The sequence below is a fragment of the Macrobrachium nipponense genome, chromosome 15 (assembly GCF_015104395.2).
Source record: "Macrobrachium nipponense isolate FS-2020 chromosome 15, ASM1510439v2, whole genome shotgun sequence".
In the NCBI taxonomy this organism is placed as follows: domain Eukaryota; kingdom Metazoa; phylum Arthropoda; class Malacostraca; order Decapoda; family Palaemonidae; genus Macrobrachium; species Macrobrachium nipponense.
This window is the reverse complement of record NC_087208.1, coordinates 66884113-66905730: the sequence shown is the minus strand read 5'-3', so window position 1 is coordinate 66905730 and position 21618 is coordinate 66884113. Positions and strand designations below refer to the sequence as shown.

Below are 21618 nucleotides of genomic sequence, written 5' to 3'. Positions count from 1 at the left end.
AAAAATTGCACCTAATACACCAGCAAAAATGGTAGTACCTTAAAGTGCTGTTAAATGTATGCCACATAAACCAGCATGTTGGTACTGCAAATTCACTTTATATTGGGATCCATAACTGGAATTAACTAAAAAGTTTATTTCTTTTTACAATAAACAGCAAGGGAAAGGGAAACTTACCATGTTTCATCATTACAGACAGAAATTTGACAACTACTTTGGAGCAGGGCCGGATCAACACCTGCCTCTTGCTACGTTTCTCAGCATTGTTTATGCTCTTAAGAGCATCCGCCAAAGCATCCATACGCACCATTTTGCTTGTTTATGCCTGCAAAACAAATAAGGTATGACTAGAAACATCAAGTCTATACATGAACTGTCAAATAGAATGAAAAACACAATGTGAAAAAAAAAAAAAAAAAACGCAGTACATAACTGAATGTACAATATAGTAATAAGACTGTCCCACTGCTTGACTATACAGAAAGACAAAAATTAGTTGTCTGATGCACTGCATTAATAAATGTTTCAAAGAACTCACGCTTCCCTTCCCTACATGGTACTGCACAGATATTTCTATTTTGGCACCAGTTTATATATCTTTAACAACCCCTCTGCACTGAAACAAAAAAAAAAAAAAAAAAAAAAAAAAAAAAAAAAAACATATGATAAAAACAACACTGTTCTTGTTTACAGTGCCACTTTTTTGGCCCGAACAGTGGTACAAGACTATAATTTTTTAATTAAACAGAGATGTTTCCTCAGCTAAGTATGTGACATTTATTCATTCATTGCAGAAGGAAATCATTAAAATTCAGGTGTATACGTAATTACCATACTAGTCTTTAATGAGCCCACCTAGAAACACTTGACAGTTTCTTAAACAGATTTATAATGAATATGAACTCTGACAAAATGCAATGTAATGGGACAAAACAGATGCAACGAGAAACCTAAGTACATTCTACATTGTGCTGAGCAAGGAACACTAAAAAATACCCTACCGCAGAACTTCATTCTTATAATGCAACTAGTCACAACTACAACACCAAAAGGATGTTATTAAACAACAGGTGAAATTATACCAAGTGTAGTTAGGAATGTCATACATCTAGCTGGGAAACACCAAAGGTAACATATAAAGAAGTAAAAGGCGAAAAATGAATGGGGTAAGGAGGGCTGCAGGGAACCTTTCAGTAAACCCACATGACCTGAAGCAACTGATATAAACACATTTTTTAATAAAGTAAGTTTTTCATAACCAATTACCCGTCAAGAGCCGGTCTAGAAGATTAATGTGCAGCAACCCACACCGGGCAAACTTTGAAGTCCGCAATAAAAAAAAAAAAAAAAATAAAAAAAGAGGATGACGTGCAAATACTTATGGTGTAAGAAAAAAAAAATTCTACAAAATTCACCCTACCTTCCACAAGAAGTTAAAAATTACTATTTACAACTTCTTGGAGAGCCTCTTTTACAAGACAAATCGTAAATTTTACCAATTTGTAGATATTTTCTAAAAATTGTCTTTTGCAAAAATTACAATTAGAACTGACATATATATCATAAAGATTAGAACTAAAACCAACAGCAACCTCTAGAAGTAAAGTAGTACACAACTGCCTCATGAGACACTAGAATTGGCGAGCTAAGCCAGCCTAAAAGTTGTCATAGTTAATTTGTCATTAGTAAATTTATGGGCTATTGAAGTAATGGAACCTCTTCTCACACGACTTCTCCGAATCAATGGCGCCCTACTTCCTGGGATACCCTTATCCTTACATTCTGTATTTACCCTTATTCATCAAGCTAGTATGTAAAGTTTTATGTAATAAAAGCATTGCCTGTTCATGACAACCCATTAATAATAACATAAGATACTTGAATATCAATTTAGAAGGGAGGATGAAGAGGTATACTGTATATTGATTGGTGTATTTGTACCTAAAGGAAACGCTTTGCAATGGCTCCCTTTTTTCTTCTTTATGTATTCTTTAATGTCACTAGTTGGCTTGTTTTTTACTTCTCCGTGTCTTCCATAGCTCCTGTATTACTTTTTCTAATTTCTATTACTTTTTTATCACAACTCCTGAAACCAAGTATTTCAGCTAATAACTCAGATTCGTTTTCAATATACGGTTGTTGCAATGATTTAAAATTTGTTCTTGCTTCCTTGTACAGCTCACAGTGCTGTATAAAGTATTCCAGATTCATCATAATGGCCACACAAACTTTATTTTTTAATCTACCTCACCAACATAAATCTAGTGCCTACGTAGCCTTGCCTTTATCAGCAACTTCAAGTTTTGATTGTATTATCAGACCAACTAACTTCGACTTCTTTTTTATATTGCTTATTTATTCCTTATGTCTCTCTTTCTTCCATTTTTGACTTTCACATGTCAGTATCTACCTTTCTTACTTTTTCTTTCAACTTTGCAATAGATAAATTTCCTATTTCTGACAGATTTACATCTAATATTTCCTCATACAGTGTACTCCCCTGTAATCACGTTCTCCGGATTCACGGATTTCTCTCTGGAACATTTTCCCCTTCTATTCGCGGAAAATTCACCTATTCTCATTATTTTCCAGAGCAATATCCACATATTCCTGGTTTTTTAATTAATTTAGTCATTAAATGCACTTTTTGTGATAAAACTATTAAAAAAAAGGTATAAAATATTTTAGTAGGTTTTTCTTGAGTTTCAACTAACAAAATAGGAGGTTTTACGCATTTTTACAGGGGTTCCAACTACTAGGGGAGGGGGGTACACATACCCCGCGAATAGGGGAGGGTACCACTGTAACTCTTTACCTTCTTAATGAATTCTGTTTCTTGTTCGTAAAACTGGTGTAGGAATATCTCTTAACATCTCATTACTTTGAGTATCTAGAATATGTTTCACCAAAAGAATTTTATGTTTAATGTCTTGCTTTAGGTGAAGAAGCTTTGCACTGCTGGCAGTTTAAGTTGGTAGTTCCAGGATTACCCTATACACCTGATTTGTCTATTCTTTGAAAACTCTTTCATTCTTCCCTGTATATTCTAATATTTCTGCCGATAAAGAAAAAGATGGCATTGCAATTGATTTCCAGAAAGTTTTTCCAGTTAAAAAAAATTTTATCAGCATTAGCAACTGTGGAGATATCATAAATTAGCAAAGTGTCTGGCCTTTAATATGCAGTCATTTTTGTAATCTTTTAAGAATTCTTTCTTGTCAGTTATTTTTATTCCTAAATATTTTATATTTTCCACTATCTTTATATTTTCAATTATTTCTAGGTATACTTCTTTTGTTATATGTCATTCTATTGCTCTTTTGTTTATTTATTGACAATCCACATAAGGCTGCTATTTGTCAGTATATTTCTAGTTCTTACTTCTTCAAAACTTTGAGCCAGCACGAGATCATCTTCAGCAAAGAATAGCGCTGCTATCCGTAAGAATTCATCTCTGCATTGCAGAGCAAGTAGTGGTCACGTGTAAAAAGCCAACCGTACTCAAAGAGACGAGTCTGAAAAGCTCAAGTACCCATCTGATCAGATACCATCATATGAGGGCCAATGATGATGTAGCCCTTTCCTCTTATAAAGGAACCCTAAACATTGCATGGAGTTCCTATCGATTTGTGTGCTTTGGGCTCTTGTTACTTGACCAGACTGTCAACCAGTCGGCACATCAAAGGTTTGGGCTCTCTGTCCTTAGCTGGAGCATTCTATGAATGGAATTTCTAAATCTGACAGACCTTGGGATATCCTCGCCACAGATTTCCTATCTCTGTGATATTATTCCACTGGCACTTTTGCATCCTACATCACTCCAACCCTTTCTGTTAAAAGAATAACTGCAGTCACACCAGCGCAAATAACTGCAGCCACACCAGAGCAGAGTTACGTAATTTTAGTGCTAACATATGTAGGCTTCTTGAGGGGCCATTATGGCAACAGAATGTTGTATGCCCTAAATTATCATTAACCTTTATGCCATACATTTATACAATTTCCTATCCACCTTCGCATAATGCATGAAGGGTAAAAATTCCACTTACACATTCCTAGTGAAATTCATCCAAGTAACTACACTGCAACATAAGTGCCATTACATCCATCAAAAAGTATGCAAAAGGCCTACCATCTCTACACTTAGTATATTATCCCGCATGATCCCATCAAAACTCATTCTCTACTTGCTACTCCTATGCTCCTCTCATCACCTTACACCTGATCCTCTCAGGCCCTTGCACTCATCATCTAGACCCTCCCACAATTGTGCTGTCACACCTTTTGCACCATACCGATCAAATTCACTATTCACATCTATACCTTGCTACATACACACTTATATAATAAAGTTCCACAGCGCAATTCCTGTTTCCTTACACACACTGTGAAACCACTACAGTGGTACCTCGAGATACGAAAGGCTAAACTTACGAAAAACTCGAGATACGAAAGCTAACACGAAAAATTTAACGGCTCTATATACGAAAACTATTTTGTCCAACAAGAGGAGCCATGTGCATGATGAAATGGAAAGGCTGCTTCTTCTATGGATTGAGGACAAAGAAATCGATGGCGATATGATAACCGAGACGGCAATCTGCCAGAAGGCCAGCGGCGATTTGATTGCCCAAGCTGAAGACGACGGAGGAGAGGGGACATCGACAGCAACCCCAGAGTTCAAGGCTTCTCATGGGTGGTTCGAAAAATTCCGTAAACGGACTGGCATCCATTCAGTGGTGAAGAAATTGAAACTTTGTAAAATACGTCAAAGTACAAAAAAAAAAAAAAAAAAAAAAAAAAAAAAATTTAGTTTTTTTCAAGTTTTTGTTTTTTTGTTACAAAGTAAAGTGTTACAGTTTTGTTAATGTGTTTTGTAAAGTTTAGTTTGTTTTCTGACATTTTTTTATGGGTTTCGTAAAGTTAAGCGTACGTATCTGCCGTTTGTCCTCCTCTTTCGCCACTTTCGGAGATAGCCTCACTTGAAAGGTAAGCTTCCACATTTTACGTACAGTATTTCTTGTATACCATGTACACTAATACACTTTATTTACAGTTATTGCATTTCGTTTATCAAGTTAGGTATTGAATGGTCCAAATTGTTGTAGTATTTCATTGTTTATAGGTCAATTTAGCTTTTATTATGAAATTTACTGGGGTGTTTTTTGGAGGGCTTGGAATGGATTAGCCATTTACATGTAAAATGTGGTCCAAGTTACGAAAACCTCATGATACGAAGGGCACCTCGGAAAAAAAACGGATTAATTTCGTATCTCGAGGTACTACTGTATTACGCTGGAGTTTTTGTTGCTTCATATTGTCCCAAAAGATGCGGTTCATGTGTGCCTGCTTGGTCCTGCTAAATGAGTGTAACATAACAAAAGTGTTCTAACTTTAACTTTCTTAATGCATGATCAATCCTCCCCCTTCACTATTTTATTTGTGTGCCTTTATGTCAGTTTTGTTGTTCTAGATACTTGACTAATTTACTTGAAACTGACACTGTTGTTAAGGTTGTTGAGTGGTTTTTAGTGAGTAATGTACTCCTAGTTTTATCTATATTTATTTTTTTGAAGTTACTAATTCTTTCCATTTTCAATTTTGATTATTTCTATAGAGCAAATTAGATATCAAGGACATTTATAGCTTGATGTGTATATATATAAACACACACACATATATATATATATGAATGAAAACTTTTAGCTTGATGTATATCTAATCATATATATATATATAATATATATATATATATATATATATATATATATATATATATATATATATATATATATATATATATATATATATATTTCATTTAAACATTGTAGTGCTGAAAGATACATGTATCTGATGGCTTTGGGCTATACCCTAAAAATTTTTATAATTCACTAATCTATTGAAATTGAAGGGATATGAAAAAAAAAAAAAAAAAAAAGGATTCCAAATAAAGTTATGTATACGTTACAGTTTAAGATTAGGCCAGCCTTGTGTGCATCAGGGTCTTGTGCTTTGAGCAGACCATAAGCAGTTTCAACTTGAAGTTTAGACAAAATCTCTGACAAGGTATTTATTTACTTTGACTGTACAGATAAAAATGTTTAGATTAACATCCACTTAGAGTATATTATCTTACAATTTCAATAATTAGAGCATATCCTACTCAAGGTATTGCTTAGTGTACAAGAGGGACAAAATATTGGTTTTTCTACGATGATCATCATCCTGCTGAGGGAGCCCCACTATTATGTCATAGTTTACATCACAACTAACCTCTTCAGGTGCTTACTAATTTTAGCTAAGTTTCCCTTTAAATCTCATATTTACTCTGATACTACCTTTATTACCCACACTGATTATTTTTGCCAATTAGGATGTGGCTTCAAACTGCTGATTCCAAAACATGATCCACATAAAATATTTGTAAAAATTTTACCAACAAAAATCTATTAGACATGGATGGCCCTGAAATGAACAGTAGTACAAAGTTTAGCTAACCTATATCCTGGCCTATCTTTTATAATTAGAACCACCTTGAAGGGAAGCTAATACAGCAATTGTACCTCACTAAATATATGCAAACTATACTTATCTGGATAAATGCACCTGTTCATGATGATAAACAATTTTTTGGGGTTTTTCTACACACCCTACAGTAGTATCACACATCACAGAGATAGTGAGCTGAGTTCGATATAGAATTTAGGCCAAAGGCAAAGCACTGGGACCTATGAGGTCATTCAGCACTGAAATGGAAATTGACAGTAAAAGGTCTGAAAGGTGTAACAGGATGAAAACCTCACAGTTGCACTATAAATCAAGTGTTAAGAGAGACTGGAAAGTAAGATGAAGAAGGAGAATATGAAAAGTGGTACGGTAAAAGTAACGAAAGTGGTTGCAGCTAGGGGCCGAAAGCACGCTGCAAAGAAACTCTAGTAAATGCCTACAGTGCACCACTGATGGCGCTATCCCCCTACGGAGACAAAGGTAGTGAGGGAGGCCAGTGGGAATCAGGATTTTTGGGTGTCTGTGATCCTCTAGGGGTAAAACTTTACTTGGTAATTCTACAGAATAGTTCGGCATAGACTGCAAGGAACGTAACCGCGGATACATCATCCACTGGGGACTGGGGCATCCAATGTAATTCGCAGTGTTTAGCACTGGCCCCAGGGGGTTCATTACAGTCGTCCGAAATAAACATTACTTAAAAATTCTTGTTCAGGAGATAAAACTGCAAAGAAAACCGCAACTGCCATAGTCTAGACCGTTGCGGAATAGTACTGTAGATCTACCCTTTACTTTAGTTATGCGGCCTGATTCCCCCCAAGGACAGGTTCCTCAGACATAAATGGACATATACTTTTCTATAATGCTAAGTTCTGACCTACCTAACCTAACTTAGGGCGACATACCCTGACCTGGTTGGGGGTGGTGGGGGATGGAGGACCTGGACCTCCCAAATAAGGCAGTCATTTGTCCTGATTGGAAACATAGGCCACGTAAGCTGTGTAAAGTTTCACCCTTGCATTGGGGGGAGGGGGTGGAAGAAGCCTTTGAGATACCTCGCCAACTACAATAGCCCTTACCCCTCACACCACATTGGCTCAAAAAACAGGTTCCTGGTTGCCTCCAGTGATCAACCTAATAAAGCAAAAAGTGGCAAAAGTAGAACAACAAGAACGCGCTGCATAGGGTAAAAAACCGCATGGTACAGGGGTGGACCATGTACAATCAATGTGTACAACAACCCAGAAAAAGTACATTATAACACGTCCTGACACCAGAGTAGAGGTCTTTAGCTCCGTTTCTCACCAACAACAAGTTGCGTCTGATGCTCCCCCATCTCCAATGTCAGGACGCGTTATAATGTACTTTTTTTGGGGTTGTACACATTGATCGTACATGGTCCACCCCTGTACCATGCGGTTTTTTACCCTAAATGAAATACCAATGGCCACCCGCCTCCTCTACCGTAGTGCAACCACCTTCCCCAAAAATCGAGAACTATGACTATAATTTGTGACTTGGGAGAAAAACCTTAAATTTAAGAGGAAAGTAGTGATCTCGAGGTGTTGCTTTAATGGACGCTGGCTCTTGACAAACGTCTATCCTGGGTTAAAGGAAGTGTTAAAGAACTATTTTGGGAAGGTGGTCGCAGTAAGGTAGAGGCCGGCCATTCAGCATTTTACCCTACCTACCCTTTCCTAGATTCTCATGTCCTGACCTAACCAAGACCTTACCTACCTAACCTTACTTTGGGTGCCGTGGGACTATGCTCCCCCTTGGACCCCTTAGGTCAAAGGCCAAGCACTGGCACCTATAAGGTCATTTTGCAGTGTCTGGGCTTGGTATACCTGCTAGGAAAGCCTATCGAGGAACGAAGGTGAGAATTGGGGTTGAAAATCGACACCGACGAATAAAATTAGGGGTCCTAAACCTCCAATATCATACAGTTACGTCTCAGTATAGTAACCTTAAGCTCCTTTACCCAGAGTAATTTATGCTAGTTTCCCATATGGATTCTAAGACACCAGTAGGATACTTAGGGTAGGTAACAAAAGAAAAAAAAATCGTGGGCCTAATTCCATGTTGAAAAGTGGCCTAGGCCTACATTCCGGTAAATCGTAAACCACTCATAAATAAGGGTTATAATCCAAATCGTAAATTCGCACAAAAAATAAAATTGACAAATGAATAAAATCAGCAGAGATTGGGGCAATTCCACAAGCACACTTGGTCATTCCCTCCCAACATCACTCGAGCTGAAGCCGCTCACGTGTTGTAAACAAAGTCCTTATTTCTGCTTTTCAACGATTCAAGATCGAATCTGCTTATTCTATTTTCGATCATAGTCATTTACCTTCAACCTTTTAGCTAATCAAATACACTTCCGTCCTCTATTTGTCACAGATTGAGCCAAAAACACACGTAAAGTTACCTCTGCACGTTTGGACGCAGAATATGGCCGACTCAGAAAGAACTGGGTGGGTCTCACATCTTAAAAATTTATCATCAATTAGCTCAAAATTACCGGCATCGTGAATTGTAAAAACTATCTAATTTGGATTTTATATATTATCATTGTTATAAATAATTTGTTTTTAGTACCCTCTTTCACAATTTCTATAAAATATAATATATTCTTCGATAGTATCACACCCAGCAAAATAAGCGCGCTAAATTCAAATCAGTTGAACATTGAAGGCCTCGGGAGGAGTGAGAATATTGCTCAAATATTCAAAGCGCCCATTTGTCAAAGGAGGAGAGACAACATTAGAATAAAAATAATGGATAAAAATCTTATATACAGAAAACAAGTGAAATTTAAATTTTACAGATAAGGCAACTGTACAAATGGAATAGAATGCCAGTGTAGTCAATGATAAAGGAACTGATGTTATGAGGATATTTGGCAAATATCAAAAGAGGCAGTAAAGACTTAGATTAGATTCTTAGAGTGTGAACTATAAAAGAAGATATTAAAAAATTGGTCATTTGATTTACAGAAGTAAAGCAATCTCTTAGGAAAACGCAATATAAAATAAGTGTAGTTTCTTCGCTTATGTAGGGTTATAGGTATCGTTCCTACAGTGTCATATGAATAAATAAGCAAATAGTCTTCGGGAGAAAAGCATTATAGATAAAATAAGCTTTAGCATATGATATGCAGAAAACGAGGAGGTTTTAGGAAATACTAAAGCATTAAGTAAAATATGTTTTCTGTACAACGTATATTCAAGGCCACCAAAAACAAATCCATCGGTCGGTGGCCTCGGTATAAATGCTGTATGAGCTGCGGCCCGTAAAACTTTAACCACGCCGCAGTGGTGGCGGCCTGCCCCACATCGCTGCTTGAAGCACGATTTTAACTAGCTTTAACCTTAAGATTTTTTAAAAATACTGAGGCTAGAGTGGTGCAATATGGTATGTTTGATGATTGGAAGGTGGATGGTGGATAATTAACATACCAATTGGCAGCCCTCTAGCCTCAGTAGTTTTTTAAGATCTGAGGGCGCACAGAAAAAGTGCGGACGGACAGGCAAATCCGGCACAACAGTTTTCTTTTACAGAAAGCTAAAAATCATAATCCCAAATCAAAATAACTTGTCATGGGCAGAGAGGACAAATCTGGACTCCAGCACCACTAAGGGATGGTACATTCAGGCTAGGATAAGGTCATTGGCGAGATATATATATAAAAGGGGGGGGGTGGTTGTTGGAGCTAAAATATCTTCTGGATTAAAGAATGCAGTTTGAGGCATAAAACAAAGCAGCTTCAGTTAAAAGAAATAATAGCAAAAATGAAAAAGCAACATCTGTCTCAGATATAAGTTTGAAGGAAAGAAAAAGAATAGACTCAGAACGGCTTCAGTAGTGCTTAAGAATAAAAGCAGAGACAGAAGAGTTCTGCTATCACTCAAAGAATAGCTGGTAAATGTGGCATGGCAAATAAAAAAAATATAAAAGTGAACGTATCTTCGTGGATGAAATCAAAGTAGTACGTAGAGATGTAATGCGTATCTTTTCAGAAAATAAAAGAAAACCGAAGTACGTGCAAGAACGTGAGCTCATTTAAAAGAGAGACGGGTAAATCCAAGTAAAGGAATTTGTGATAATGGGAAATTATATAGATATATATATATATATATATATATATATATATACATATATATATATATATATATATATATATATATATATATATGTGTGTGTGTGTGTGTGTGTGTGTGTGTGTGTGTGTGTGTGTATGTATGTATATATATATAAATGATGATGAAATCTGAGACAGGAAAATTGCAACGAAATGTCAAATGAATCGAATATTAATCATAACAAACAGTCCGCAGAAGTATACAGTAATGTTGACCACAACTGAAAAGTACGATAAAATTCTATGATTAGACTTTACCGCAATAAAAAAAAAAAGGATAATGACGCCATACAGGACATGAAAAAAAGTGTTATGCTCTGACCAGTGGGCAATCCTACTTCAAGTGACTGAAACGTATCAGGCAAATGTGGTAGGAGGACAATTGCAGTTTTATGAAGCTGATATAAGCGCACAAAGAGGAAGAGTTATTCGAGATAGTCTAAGGAGAAGGTGAGACAAATTTTAAGTTTTAAAGATGAACAAGTAAAGCAAAACGAAATTATAATAAAAGAAAGTACAGGCAAAAAGTAAACAAAGAAAAGCAAGAGGAGAACAAAGTTATAAGTCTGGTAAACTCTTAATTTAGGGAAGAAAATGGAATGAAGAAGGTCTTCGAATTAATAATAATAATAATAATAATAATAATAATAATAATAATAATAATAATAATAATAATAATAATAATAATAATAATAGCAGAACAACTCCAGCATTGTATTTCAAATCATCACGCACCCAAATGGATGACCACAGGAAGAACATCCTTAGTACAAAAAGACAAGAGTAAGGGAAATATAGCCAGTAATTACAGGCCTATCACCTGCCTACCAATAATGTGGGAAATTACTAAAAAAAAAAAACAGGTATCATCAGTGAAAGGCTATACAACTACTTAGAGGAGACAAACACCATCCCCACCCACAGAAAGGCTGCAGAAGGAAAGTGCAGGGGGTGCACAAAAGACCAGCTCCTGATAGACAAAATGGTAATGAGAACAGTAGGAGAAGGAAAAAACCAACCTAAGCATGGCAATGGATAGACTATAAGAAAGCCTTCGACATGATACCACACACATGACTAATAGAATGCCTGAAAATATATGGTGCAGAGGAAAACACCACCAGCTTCCTCAAAAATACAATGGGCAACAGGAATACAATACTTACAAGCTCTGGAATAAGACTAGCAGAGGTTAATATCAGGAGAGGGATCTTCCAGGGCGACTCACTGTCCCCACTACTCTTCGTAGTAGCCATGATTCCTATGACAAAAGTACTACAGAAGATGGATGCCGGGTACCAACTCAAGAAAAGAGGCAACAGAATCAACCATCTGATGTTCATGGACAACATCAAGCTGTATGGTAAGAGCATCAAGGAAATAGATACCCTAATCCAGACTTTAAGGATTGTATCTGAGGACATCAGGATGGAGTTTGGAATAGAAAAATGCGCCCTAGTCAACATACAAAAAGGCAATGTATCGAGAACTGAAGGGATAAAGCTACCAGATGGGAGCAACATCAAACACATAGATGAGACTGGATACAAATACCTGGGAATAATGGAAGGAGGAGATATAAAACACCAAGAGATGAAGGACACGATCAAGAAAGAATATATGCAGAGACTCAAGGCGATACTCAAGTCAAAACTCAACGCCGGAAATATGATAAAAGCCATAAACACATGGGCAGTGCCAGTAATCAGATACAGCGCAGGAATAGTGGAATGGACTTATTTTACACCCACTTTTTGGCCAGCCCCATGCGAGCTGATGACAGCTCAGTGGTCTGGTTTAATAATAATAATAATAATAATAATAATAATAATAATAATAATAATAATAATAATAATAATAATAATAATAATAATAATATCAGAAAACCAGGAAACATATGACAATACACAAAGCACTACACCCAAGAGCAAATACGGACAGACTACACATAACACGAAAGGAAGGAGTTGAGAGGACTACTAAGTATAGAGGACTGTGTCAACATCGAGAACAGAGCACTGGGGCAATATCTGAAAACCAGTGAAGACGAGTGGCTAAAGAGTGCATGGGAAGAAGGACTAATAAAAGTAGACGAAGACCCAGAAATATACAGAGACAGGAGAATGACAAACAAAGCAGAGGACTGGCACAACAAACCAATGCACGGACAATACATGAGACAGACTAAAGAACTAGCCAGCGATGACACATGGCAATGGCTACAGAGGGGAGAGCTAAAGAAGGAAACTGAAGGAATGATAACAGCGGCACAAGATCAGGCCCTAAGAACCAGATATGTTCAAAGTATGATAGACGGAAATAACATCTCTCCCATATGTAGGAAGTGCAATACGAAAAATGAAACCATAAACCACATAGCAAGCCAATGCCCGGCACTTGCACAGAACCAGTACCAAAAGAGGCATGATTCAGTGGCAAAAGCCCTCCACTGGAGCCTGTGCAAGAAACATAAGCTACCTTGCAGTAGTAAGTGGTACGAGCATAGATATAAAAGTCTAGATGCCGCATCGGCCGGCCGGACATACGTCATCAAGTCCGCCATCTTGGCGCGGTAATTCGAACAATGCAGCAGGCTGCAGTATATGACGTTTTTTCGCCACTATTCGCTTAATATTGCACGGATTTTCTTGTCTGATGGCTCGTTGCAAAGCTTACATGATTCCCTACAAGGATCTAGTAAAATAAAGTTGTTCCTTATTGTTTGAAAGTTAACTTGCAATGACTTTGTTTTAGCAGGTAGGGGGAAGGGGGGCTAGTTGTACACAAATGTTAATATTTACCCATAACTATTGCTGTAAACAATAATTTGAAATGCTGTGATAAGACAGATTACTAAAGTAGGCCTACAGCTATGGATCTATGCAACTTAAGTAAAATCTTTGTCTCTCGAAGTGCTCTGTTAAAAAATCCCCCAATATAATTTTTGGCACAGGCCTACAAGTTTAAGTCATAAAACTGTAGGGTTGAGCCTAAAATAAACTACAGTAGGCCCTAGAATAACTAGGATTTCTGTGTTATCTAGCCTTTGCATCTCTGCCTGCTCCTTTGAGCCTGGGGGGGGGGGGGGGGGGGGGGTTCTTCCAATTTTTTGAACAGGATGCTCCTCAGTGAATTCTGACCTCTGGACCTGGCTTTGGAAAATTTAGGGGGTATCAAGAGACCTCGTCTAGTGGCAAAAGTGACCTATCTCTAGACCTAATTTTGTATGGTGAAATAATTATATAGAACTTAAATTTTTCACAAAACTACCTTTAATTTGCTCAGACTAGGATATATCATTATGGCAAGCATTAACAGTTCAATATAGCTCATCTCTAGACCTGTGTTGTCAAGGACCCAAATTATTATACCTTATTTGGGATAAGGGCCTGGACCATCTCTAAACTTCTACCCTTCCAGAAGGGGGCCCATCTATAGACCAAAATTGCCAAAATGAGCCAATCCTGACGAGCAACCCTGTATACCCGGTCATAGTATCCCCCCCCTCCCCCGAGCCTTTCAGCCTAGGCCACAATCATAAGGCCAGTCTAATTTTTTTTCAGCTAACTGTTCATTGGTTTGGTCACACATGTATAAATTTAAAGCTATGGGTGGCCTTATGGGTCATTAAGCCTATACTTTGAAGTAACAACTCTCAAAATGTATTGCACAATGATTTATTTTCATGATATTTGTTCTTACATTGAATGTATATATAACATTTATTATACATCTGTGCATTTATTTATGAATATTCCCAGCAGTTTAAACAAGTTTTTTTTTTTTCATTGCTGTTTCCAACAGTTTAATGATACTACATTGTAATGATAATCTATATGCATTGATATGAAATTAACAGGCTATATCAAAACATCAACAAAAAGTCATTATGTGCCTTTCTTGGCCATTTAGTTCTTATTACAAGGACCAGATTAACACTTTAATATTACATAGCTATAATGCAGTGAAAGAAATCTAGAAACATCAAATTAGTGTCCAAGATACACGATTTACCCTATTGACCTAATGGCCCTTAAACAATATTGTTTTAACCATTTTTTTTTTCGTAGGCTGTCTTATCACAGCATTTCAAATTATTGTTTACAGCAATAGTTATGGGTAAATATTAACATTTGTGTACAACTAGCCCCCTTCCCCTACCTGCTAAAACAAAGTCATTGTAAGTTAACTTTCAAACAATAAGGAACAACTTTATTTTATAAGACCCTTGTAGGGAATTATGTAAGCTTTGTAACGAGCCATCAGACAAGAAAATCCGTGCAATATTAAGCGAACAGTGGCGAAAAAACGTCATATACTGCAGCCTGCTGCATTGTTTGAATTACCGCGCCAAGATGGCGGGCCTGATGACGTGCGCCAGCCTATTCAGCTAGCGGCCGATGCGGCATCTAGGCTTTTATATCTGTGGGTACGAGCACCAACCTGAGGGAGTGATAGAAAACGATCAGGCAAAGATCCTCTGGGACTATGGTATCAGAACAGATAGGGTGATACGTGCAAATAGACCAGACGTGACGTTGATTGACAAAGTCAAGAAGAAAGTATCACTCATTGATGTCGCAATACCATGGGACACCAGAGTTGAAGAGAAAGAGAAGGAAAAAATGGATAAGTAACAAGATCTGAAAATAGAAATAAGAAGGATATGGGATATGCCAGTTGAAATTGTACCTATAATCATAGGAGCACTAGGCACGATCCCAAGATCCCTGAAAAGGAATCTAGAGGCTGCAGTAGCGATAGGACTCATGCAGAAGAGTGTGATCCTAGAAACGGCGCACATAGTAAGAAAAGTGATGGACTCCTAAGGAGGCTGGATGCAACCCGGAACCCCACACTATAAATACCACCCAGTCGAATTGGAGGACTGTGATAGAGCAATAATAATAATAATAATAATAATAATAATAATAATAATAATAATAATAATAATAATAATAATACTTAGGAAGCAGACCCTCTCTCAAGCATACTTTATTAAAAGTAATGGCTACTTCAGCAGCATTACACTTGTAGAGATTCTTCTCTATTTTCCGAATAGCGGCTTTTTCCGTGCTACTTAGACAGGCTAGTAGAGCGCCTATGGAGGTCATGATCAAATACAGAGTCAAAATTGGTGTATATATTTGAATTTTACAGATAAACTATGATACCATAGTTATCAAAGTCATTAACGAGAATATTAATATATATAGATATCTATAATATATATATATATATATATATATATGTGTGTGTGTGTGTGTGTGTGTGTGTGTCTCTCTCTCTCTCTCTCTCTCTCTCTCTCTCTCTCTCTTTCTTGAAGCAAGCGAGCTTTCGTCTGGAGCTGCCAGACATCCTCGGGCTGGGAAGCTGAGGGTGGACTGATCTTGGAGCGGTTGTTGTTGTTGGAGATTAAGCCAGCCTTGTGATGGCACGGGCTCTTGCTCCTAGAGCAGCCCGTAACTGGAATATCTGTAAAGATACAAAAAACAGTGCTTTGGCGGTTAGTTTTAGAGAGGAGATAGGGTGACAGGCAGGATTGCAACCCCTTTGAACCTTACGGTACCCATCAGTAGGAGAGAAAGTTTTATAGCAGTGAGACTCAGCCTAGCTGGAGAGTGCTGAGTAGGAAGAAGGAAGCGAGTTTTAGTTTGAGGGAAAGAAAGGCGTTACCTATAAACATTTTAGGCACAATATATATACATGTGTGTAGCATCTGAAAATATTGCAATATATATCAAACCAACATTAAGCAAGTATTATAGTATATATACATGTTCATGCATACTCACACTTATACATATGCTCCCAAAGATGTTTATGACTCCCATTGCAAACAGTGAAGTAGAGGGTTTGTGCATTGTGTGGCTTTCATTGGTTTTTTGTTTACAAGACAATAGGAGATTCCCATGTGTCTATGGAGAAATGCCGTGTGATTCATCTTTTTACCTGGGAGGTGGGTGAGACATTGAGATTCCCATTGCCCTGTCCCTATGTTATTTAAGATGTGTCTGGTGATCTGTGCCGGTGTCAGCTCTATTTCAGTTAGGTTCGATCTGAAAGACTGTGTCTCCGGGCAGTCTAGTAGGTAGTGTTCGAGGGGCTGGATTGCCTCTCGGTCACAGTACTGACATAACCTGCCCTCATTTCCTATCATTTGCCAGGTGCAGAGGTATCCTAGCCTTAATCTGTGTGTGATGACTGAGAGTTTTCTAGTGGTTTGTTTTGTGATGTCATGCGGCGTTAGATTTGTGACATCCACATACCACTTGGACGTCCTTGACTCTTGCAGATAGTGACGTCGTACTTCACTCTCTTCTTGGAGTTTGGCATAGCTTTTTGCCATTTCCTTTAGGTGTGTTATGGATGGTTGCACTTTTATGCTTACTGTAATGCAGCTGAGGGCACTTTTGGCAAGGATGTCAGCTTCATCATTTCCCTGGATTCCCACATGGCTGGGTATCCAGTTTAGTGTGACTCTCCTGCCAGCAGCTTGATGTGAATTGGCCAATGATTTTATGGCTGTTATCAGTGTCACATTTTCTTTTGGATTTGTCACTTTGATAGCGAGTATTGCTCCTTTGGAGTCAATATGCACTGTTGTGTGTCCTTCTTTTAAATTGGAATTTTCTAAGGCTTTTAAGATTGCCATTAGTTCCGCTTGTAGTATGGAGGCATTGTTGGATAGCCTCCAGCTTCCTTTGAAGTCTTGGGCAGCCACTGCTGCTGCAGTTGCTGGAGCTTCTGGGTCAACTGAGCCATCAGTGTAATATATGTTTTCAGCTGCTGTGTTCCCGATTGCTTCTTCTGCTGCAGTTTTCATTTGTGCTGCTGTGCACAGTGCTTTGTTTGCCGGTAGTATTGTGAAGTTATACCGGATTGGGTCTTCGACCCAGGGAGGTGGTTTTTGGTATCCCTCAGGTGGGACATCCTTTGTTCTGCGTTTCACTGTGTCCTGCATATTCAGTTCTCTCAGTGTCTGGAGTATACTGCCCGCATAGGTTTTGGGCGGGTCTAGTTCTTCGTGCAGGTTTATACACGCTTGCATTTTGTTTTTGTGTGGTCCATTTCTGTCGTTTCTGATGGTTTTGCACAGAATGGCAATATTTCTTTGGCCTATCCTGTGCTTGAGAGACTGCAGTTGTGTCTCTGCCCTCAAGAGACAAATTCTTGTCCACATTGGGGCTCCAAGTATAAGTCTCATTGTATTATTTTGGATGACTTCCAGCCTCTGCTGTTGATCCTTTCTGAGATTTGTCAGGACTGCTGCTGCGTATTCTACTTGTGCTCTGATGGTTTGTATGTAGAACCTCCTGAGCAGATGGTATGTCGCACCTTCTTGCAATGATGTGATTTTCTTTAGGGCATTAAGCCCTATTTTTGTTTTGGCTTGGAGGAGCTGTATTTCCTTCTCAGGAGATAGTGAATCTGCAATGCAGACTCCCAGATATGTGTAGCTATCCACCCAGTCTATGACGTCTCCTTTCAGTAGAAGGTTGGGTGGATTTTGATCATGTTTTATTGCCATGGCTTTTGTCTTATTTCTGTTGATTTTGAGTCCCAGTTGTGTGCACTTGTCCTCAAGTTTTTGCAAGGCTTCTTGCATCTTTTGGAGCTGTCTTTGAGGGCCGGAGCTGACGATGCAAACATCGTCAGCATATATGAAGACCTCTACTCCTTGTGGTAGCTCGAGACAGGCTACATTTTCCATAAGGACATTGAATAAGAAGGGGCTTAGAATGCCCCCCCCCCCTGTGGAGTGCCGTTTTCAAGAGAGTAGTATTCTGACATTCTGCCTTGGAACACTACTCTTGCTTCTCTGTCTTGCATGTATCCTTTTGTCCATGTAAGCAGGTTGCCTTTGATCCTCTTTCGGACTAGGGAGGAGAGGATGGTTGCTGCATTGGCCAATTCATATACTTTTTCTAGATCTAAGAAGACCACTATGGATTTTCTGCCATTTATGGCCCTTAGCACATCTGTGAGGCACTCATGGGTGCCTACTCCTTCCCTATAGGCATAGAGCCTATGGTGTAGGGGCCCTGCTTTCCACAGTAGTCTGTTTAGAACCATTCTTTCTGCAACCTTTTCAGTGCAGCTAATGAGGGATATCGGCCTATATGCGCCTTCCTCTTTTGGCTTAGGTATTGGTTGTGTGTCTTGCTGTTGCCATTTCTTTGGCCTGGTGTGCTCTGCATATGTCCTGTTTACCAGGAGTAGATATACCTGTTTGGCAGGGTCTCCCCATGGTGTCTCAGCATGCTGTAAGTGATTGCATCTGCTCCAGGGGCTGTGTCTCTTTTCCCCTTGCTGAGTGCACTGTTTAGTTCTTCCATAGTGAAGGGTGTGTCTGTGTCATCAGGTGTGTTGCAGGCAGTATTGATTTCCCTCCACCTTGCCAGGGAAATTTAATTTATTTTTTCCCGTGTTGTTTGGGGAAGGTTGTGGGATTTTGTCCTTTCTGCGAAGTTTCTTGCTATATTGTCAGCTTCTTCTTGTGGGTTGGGATGGATGCTTTGCGCTGTTCTTCCTTTCCCTGCAATTTTTGCAAGGAATCTCCAGATCTGGGTTACTGGAGTTTGTCTGCTGATGTTTGCACACCAATCATACCATGCCTGTTGTTTGATTCTTTTGTCTCTTCAGTTACGTGGGCTATTACCTCTCTGAGAAGTCTGTGCATCTCGTCAGATGGTTCCCGTCTGAAGAGTTTCCTGACTCTGTTGACTCTGGCATTGAGTTCTTTGACCCTTTCACAGTAGTACCATGCATCTTTGTGATCGATCTTGGATTGTTTGATCTTTGGCATGGACATGTTTGCTGCCTCTCTGAGTTTACTGATGAACTCTTCATAGAAGAGTTCTATGTCGTTTGCAGGGTTTTCAAGGTAGTCCCTCGCCCATCTCGTCATTATGGCTTCGAATGTAGCCCAGTTTGCAAACTTGGGGTTCCCTCTCTCTGGTGGCGGTGGTATGGGGGGCAGCTTTTTGAGCCGTAGGCCAATGTCAATGGCTATTTAGTCGTTTGTGAGGGTCTCGTGCAGCTTCCATGTTGCTTGCTCCTTTAGGGCAGAGTTTGTGAAGGTAAGATCTAGTCTTCCTCCTTTTAGGTGAGTTGGCTCTTCACTGTTTAATAGACACACCTCTGGGAGGTGTGTTTGTTTGTTGTGTAGAGTTCAGGCTTGGGTGATGTGCGTTGAAGTCTCCCCCAATTAGTGTGTTTTCCTGTGTCGCTGCACTGAAGAGTGCTTCCCCTTCAAATGTGTTGTCCCGAGCCCTGTATATGTTGTGTACTGTCAGTGTTGTGTTTGCAAGTGTGAGTTTTACGCTGAGTGATTCTACATCATCTCCGCGAGGGATGTTGTCTACCTTCTTTGAGGGGATTGTGTTTTTGACCAGGGTGATTAGTCCTCTTTTAGCGTCTGTGTATGGTGTTTTGTACACTTTGTACCCTTTAAATGAGAATTTGGCGTTTTCCCTTACAAGTGTTTCTTGTAACATTATGATGTCATAGTTATTTGTTTGTGTGTGCGCTTGCAGAAATGCGTATTTATTGTTTGCACTTAGTATGTTCCACTGGAGGATTTTTATAGTGTCTGTGTCTCTGCAGTCATTTGTGTTGTTGTTGTTTCCTAACTCGTCATTTGCACTTGATGTGCCTTGACTACCAACTCTGAGGTTGGCACTGGCACTGGAGATGTACCTGGTACTTTTACTTGGGATGAAACTGACACCGGGTGTATTTGTAGTGCCATTTGCACTGTTAGAGTAGGCATGGTGATGCAAAGAGTCCTCTGGACGTTCTTATGCACTTGTCCACCACTTCTTTAGCTATTTCCTCTGAGAAGTTTGATCCTGTTAGTTCTGCAAGCTTGAATAGCATTTGCACCAATAGATTTGTGAGGTCTTGAGTCTGTGCGATGTAATTGTCTTGTTTTAGTTCTGGGCAAACTTCAAACCTGTTGATTTGTGGGGTAGGAGGAGGAGGGGAGACTGGGTTATATGGCTTTGGGGAGCCAGGAACAGTGGAGCTAGTTTTAGGATTTGGAGTGAGGAGGATAGGTCGGGTTTCGGGAACAGGAGAGGTTAAGATGTATGTGTTTGTCGGCTTGGCCGATTCTGAGAAACTGATTTTTCTTCTAGTATTTGTTATTTGTTTCGTTGGCGTGTGTTGGTCTGGGTGTGGTTTGGGGAGTGTTTTGTGTTCCTTTTTCTGAGGTTGAGGCTGATTTTGAGTTCTGTTGGGTCTAGGCCCTCCAGCTGCAGCAGCATAGGACTGTGTCTTATGCTGGGGGTGTGTCTGTGTGTTTTTGGGGGCTTGTTGCGACCCCCTAACTGCAGCAGCAAAGGATCTTGATCCCTGCTGGGTAGTGGGAGCTGCTGTTGTCTGTTGTGGTCTGGTGTTCTGTGTGTGTGTGTGTCCAGGGAGGCTCCGAGGTGCGATTCCTTTTAGAGTGTCAATTTTCTGTAGCCTTATCGTTTATATTTGGAGTTGACAGCAGGGGGTCTGCCCCATGCTGATCTACTATTGGCTGGTGGCGGTAGGTCTTCGTTTTCATTGGTGGCTTGAACCGGGTCTCAAGCCACTTTCCACGCGTTGATGGTTGCGATACTGTAAGTCCTGCAGCCGCCTAGACCTCCTTAGCGGCGCGGTTACGTCATGGTTGGCTGCAGGAGTATCTCGTTCGGGGGCGTTGTCTTCCGTGGAGTTGTCGTGCTCGGTGACGCAGGAAGAATTTCTCCTCCCTACGAGTATGAGAAGACCTGCCACCAACAATGACACCACCGAGCACGACAACTCTACGGAAGACAACGCCCCCGAACGAGATACTCCTGCAGCCAACCATAATCAAGTTAGCCGTGATGTCCTGCAGCATAGCGAAACGCCCATCGACGTAACCGCGCCGCTAAGGAGGTCTAGGCGGCTGCAGGACTTACAGAGTTACAGTATCGCAACCATCAACGCGT

The 21618-nt window shown here is 39.4% G+C and overlaps 1 protein-coding gene across 2 annotated transcripts in view; it reads right to left on the bottom strand.

The window, feature by feature from the left end:
- Positions 1-9065, bottom strand: part of LOC135195030 (small ribosomal subunit protein uS8A-like) — a 43554-nt gene extending 34489 nt beyond the window's left edge. Inside the window, exons 1-2 of one of the 2 annotated variants that reach the window (XM_064221343.1) lie at positions 8939-9065; positions 178-325 (exon numbers count right to left, since the gene is read on the bottom strand). In XM_064221343.1, coding sequence (XP_064077413.1) covers positions 178-310 — 133 coding nt within the window. In that variant the 5' untranslated portion in view covers positions 311-325; positions 8939-9065. Of the gene's footprint in view, positions 1-177; positions 326-8860; positions 8886-8938 lie in introns of those variants that run through there. The other variant, XM_064221344.1, reaches the window with a different exon arrangement.
- Between the last annotated feature and the right edge of the window lie 12553 nt (positions 9066-21618).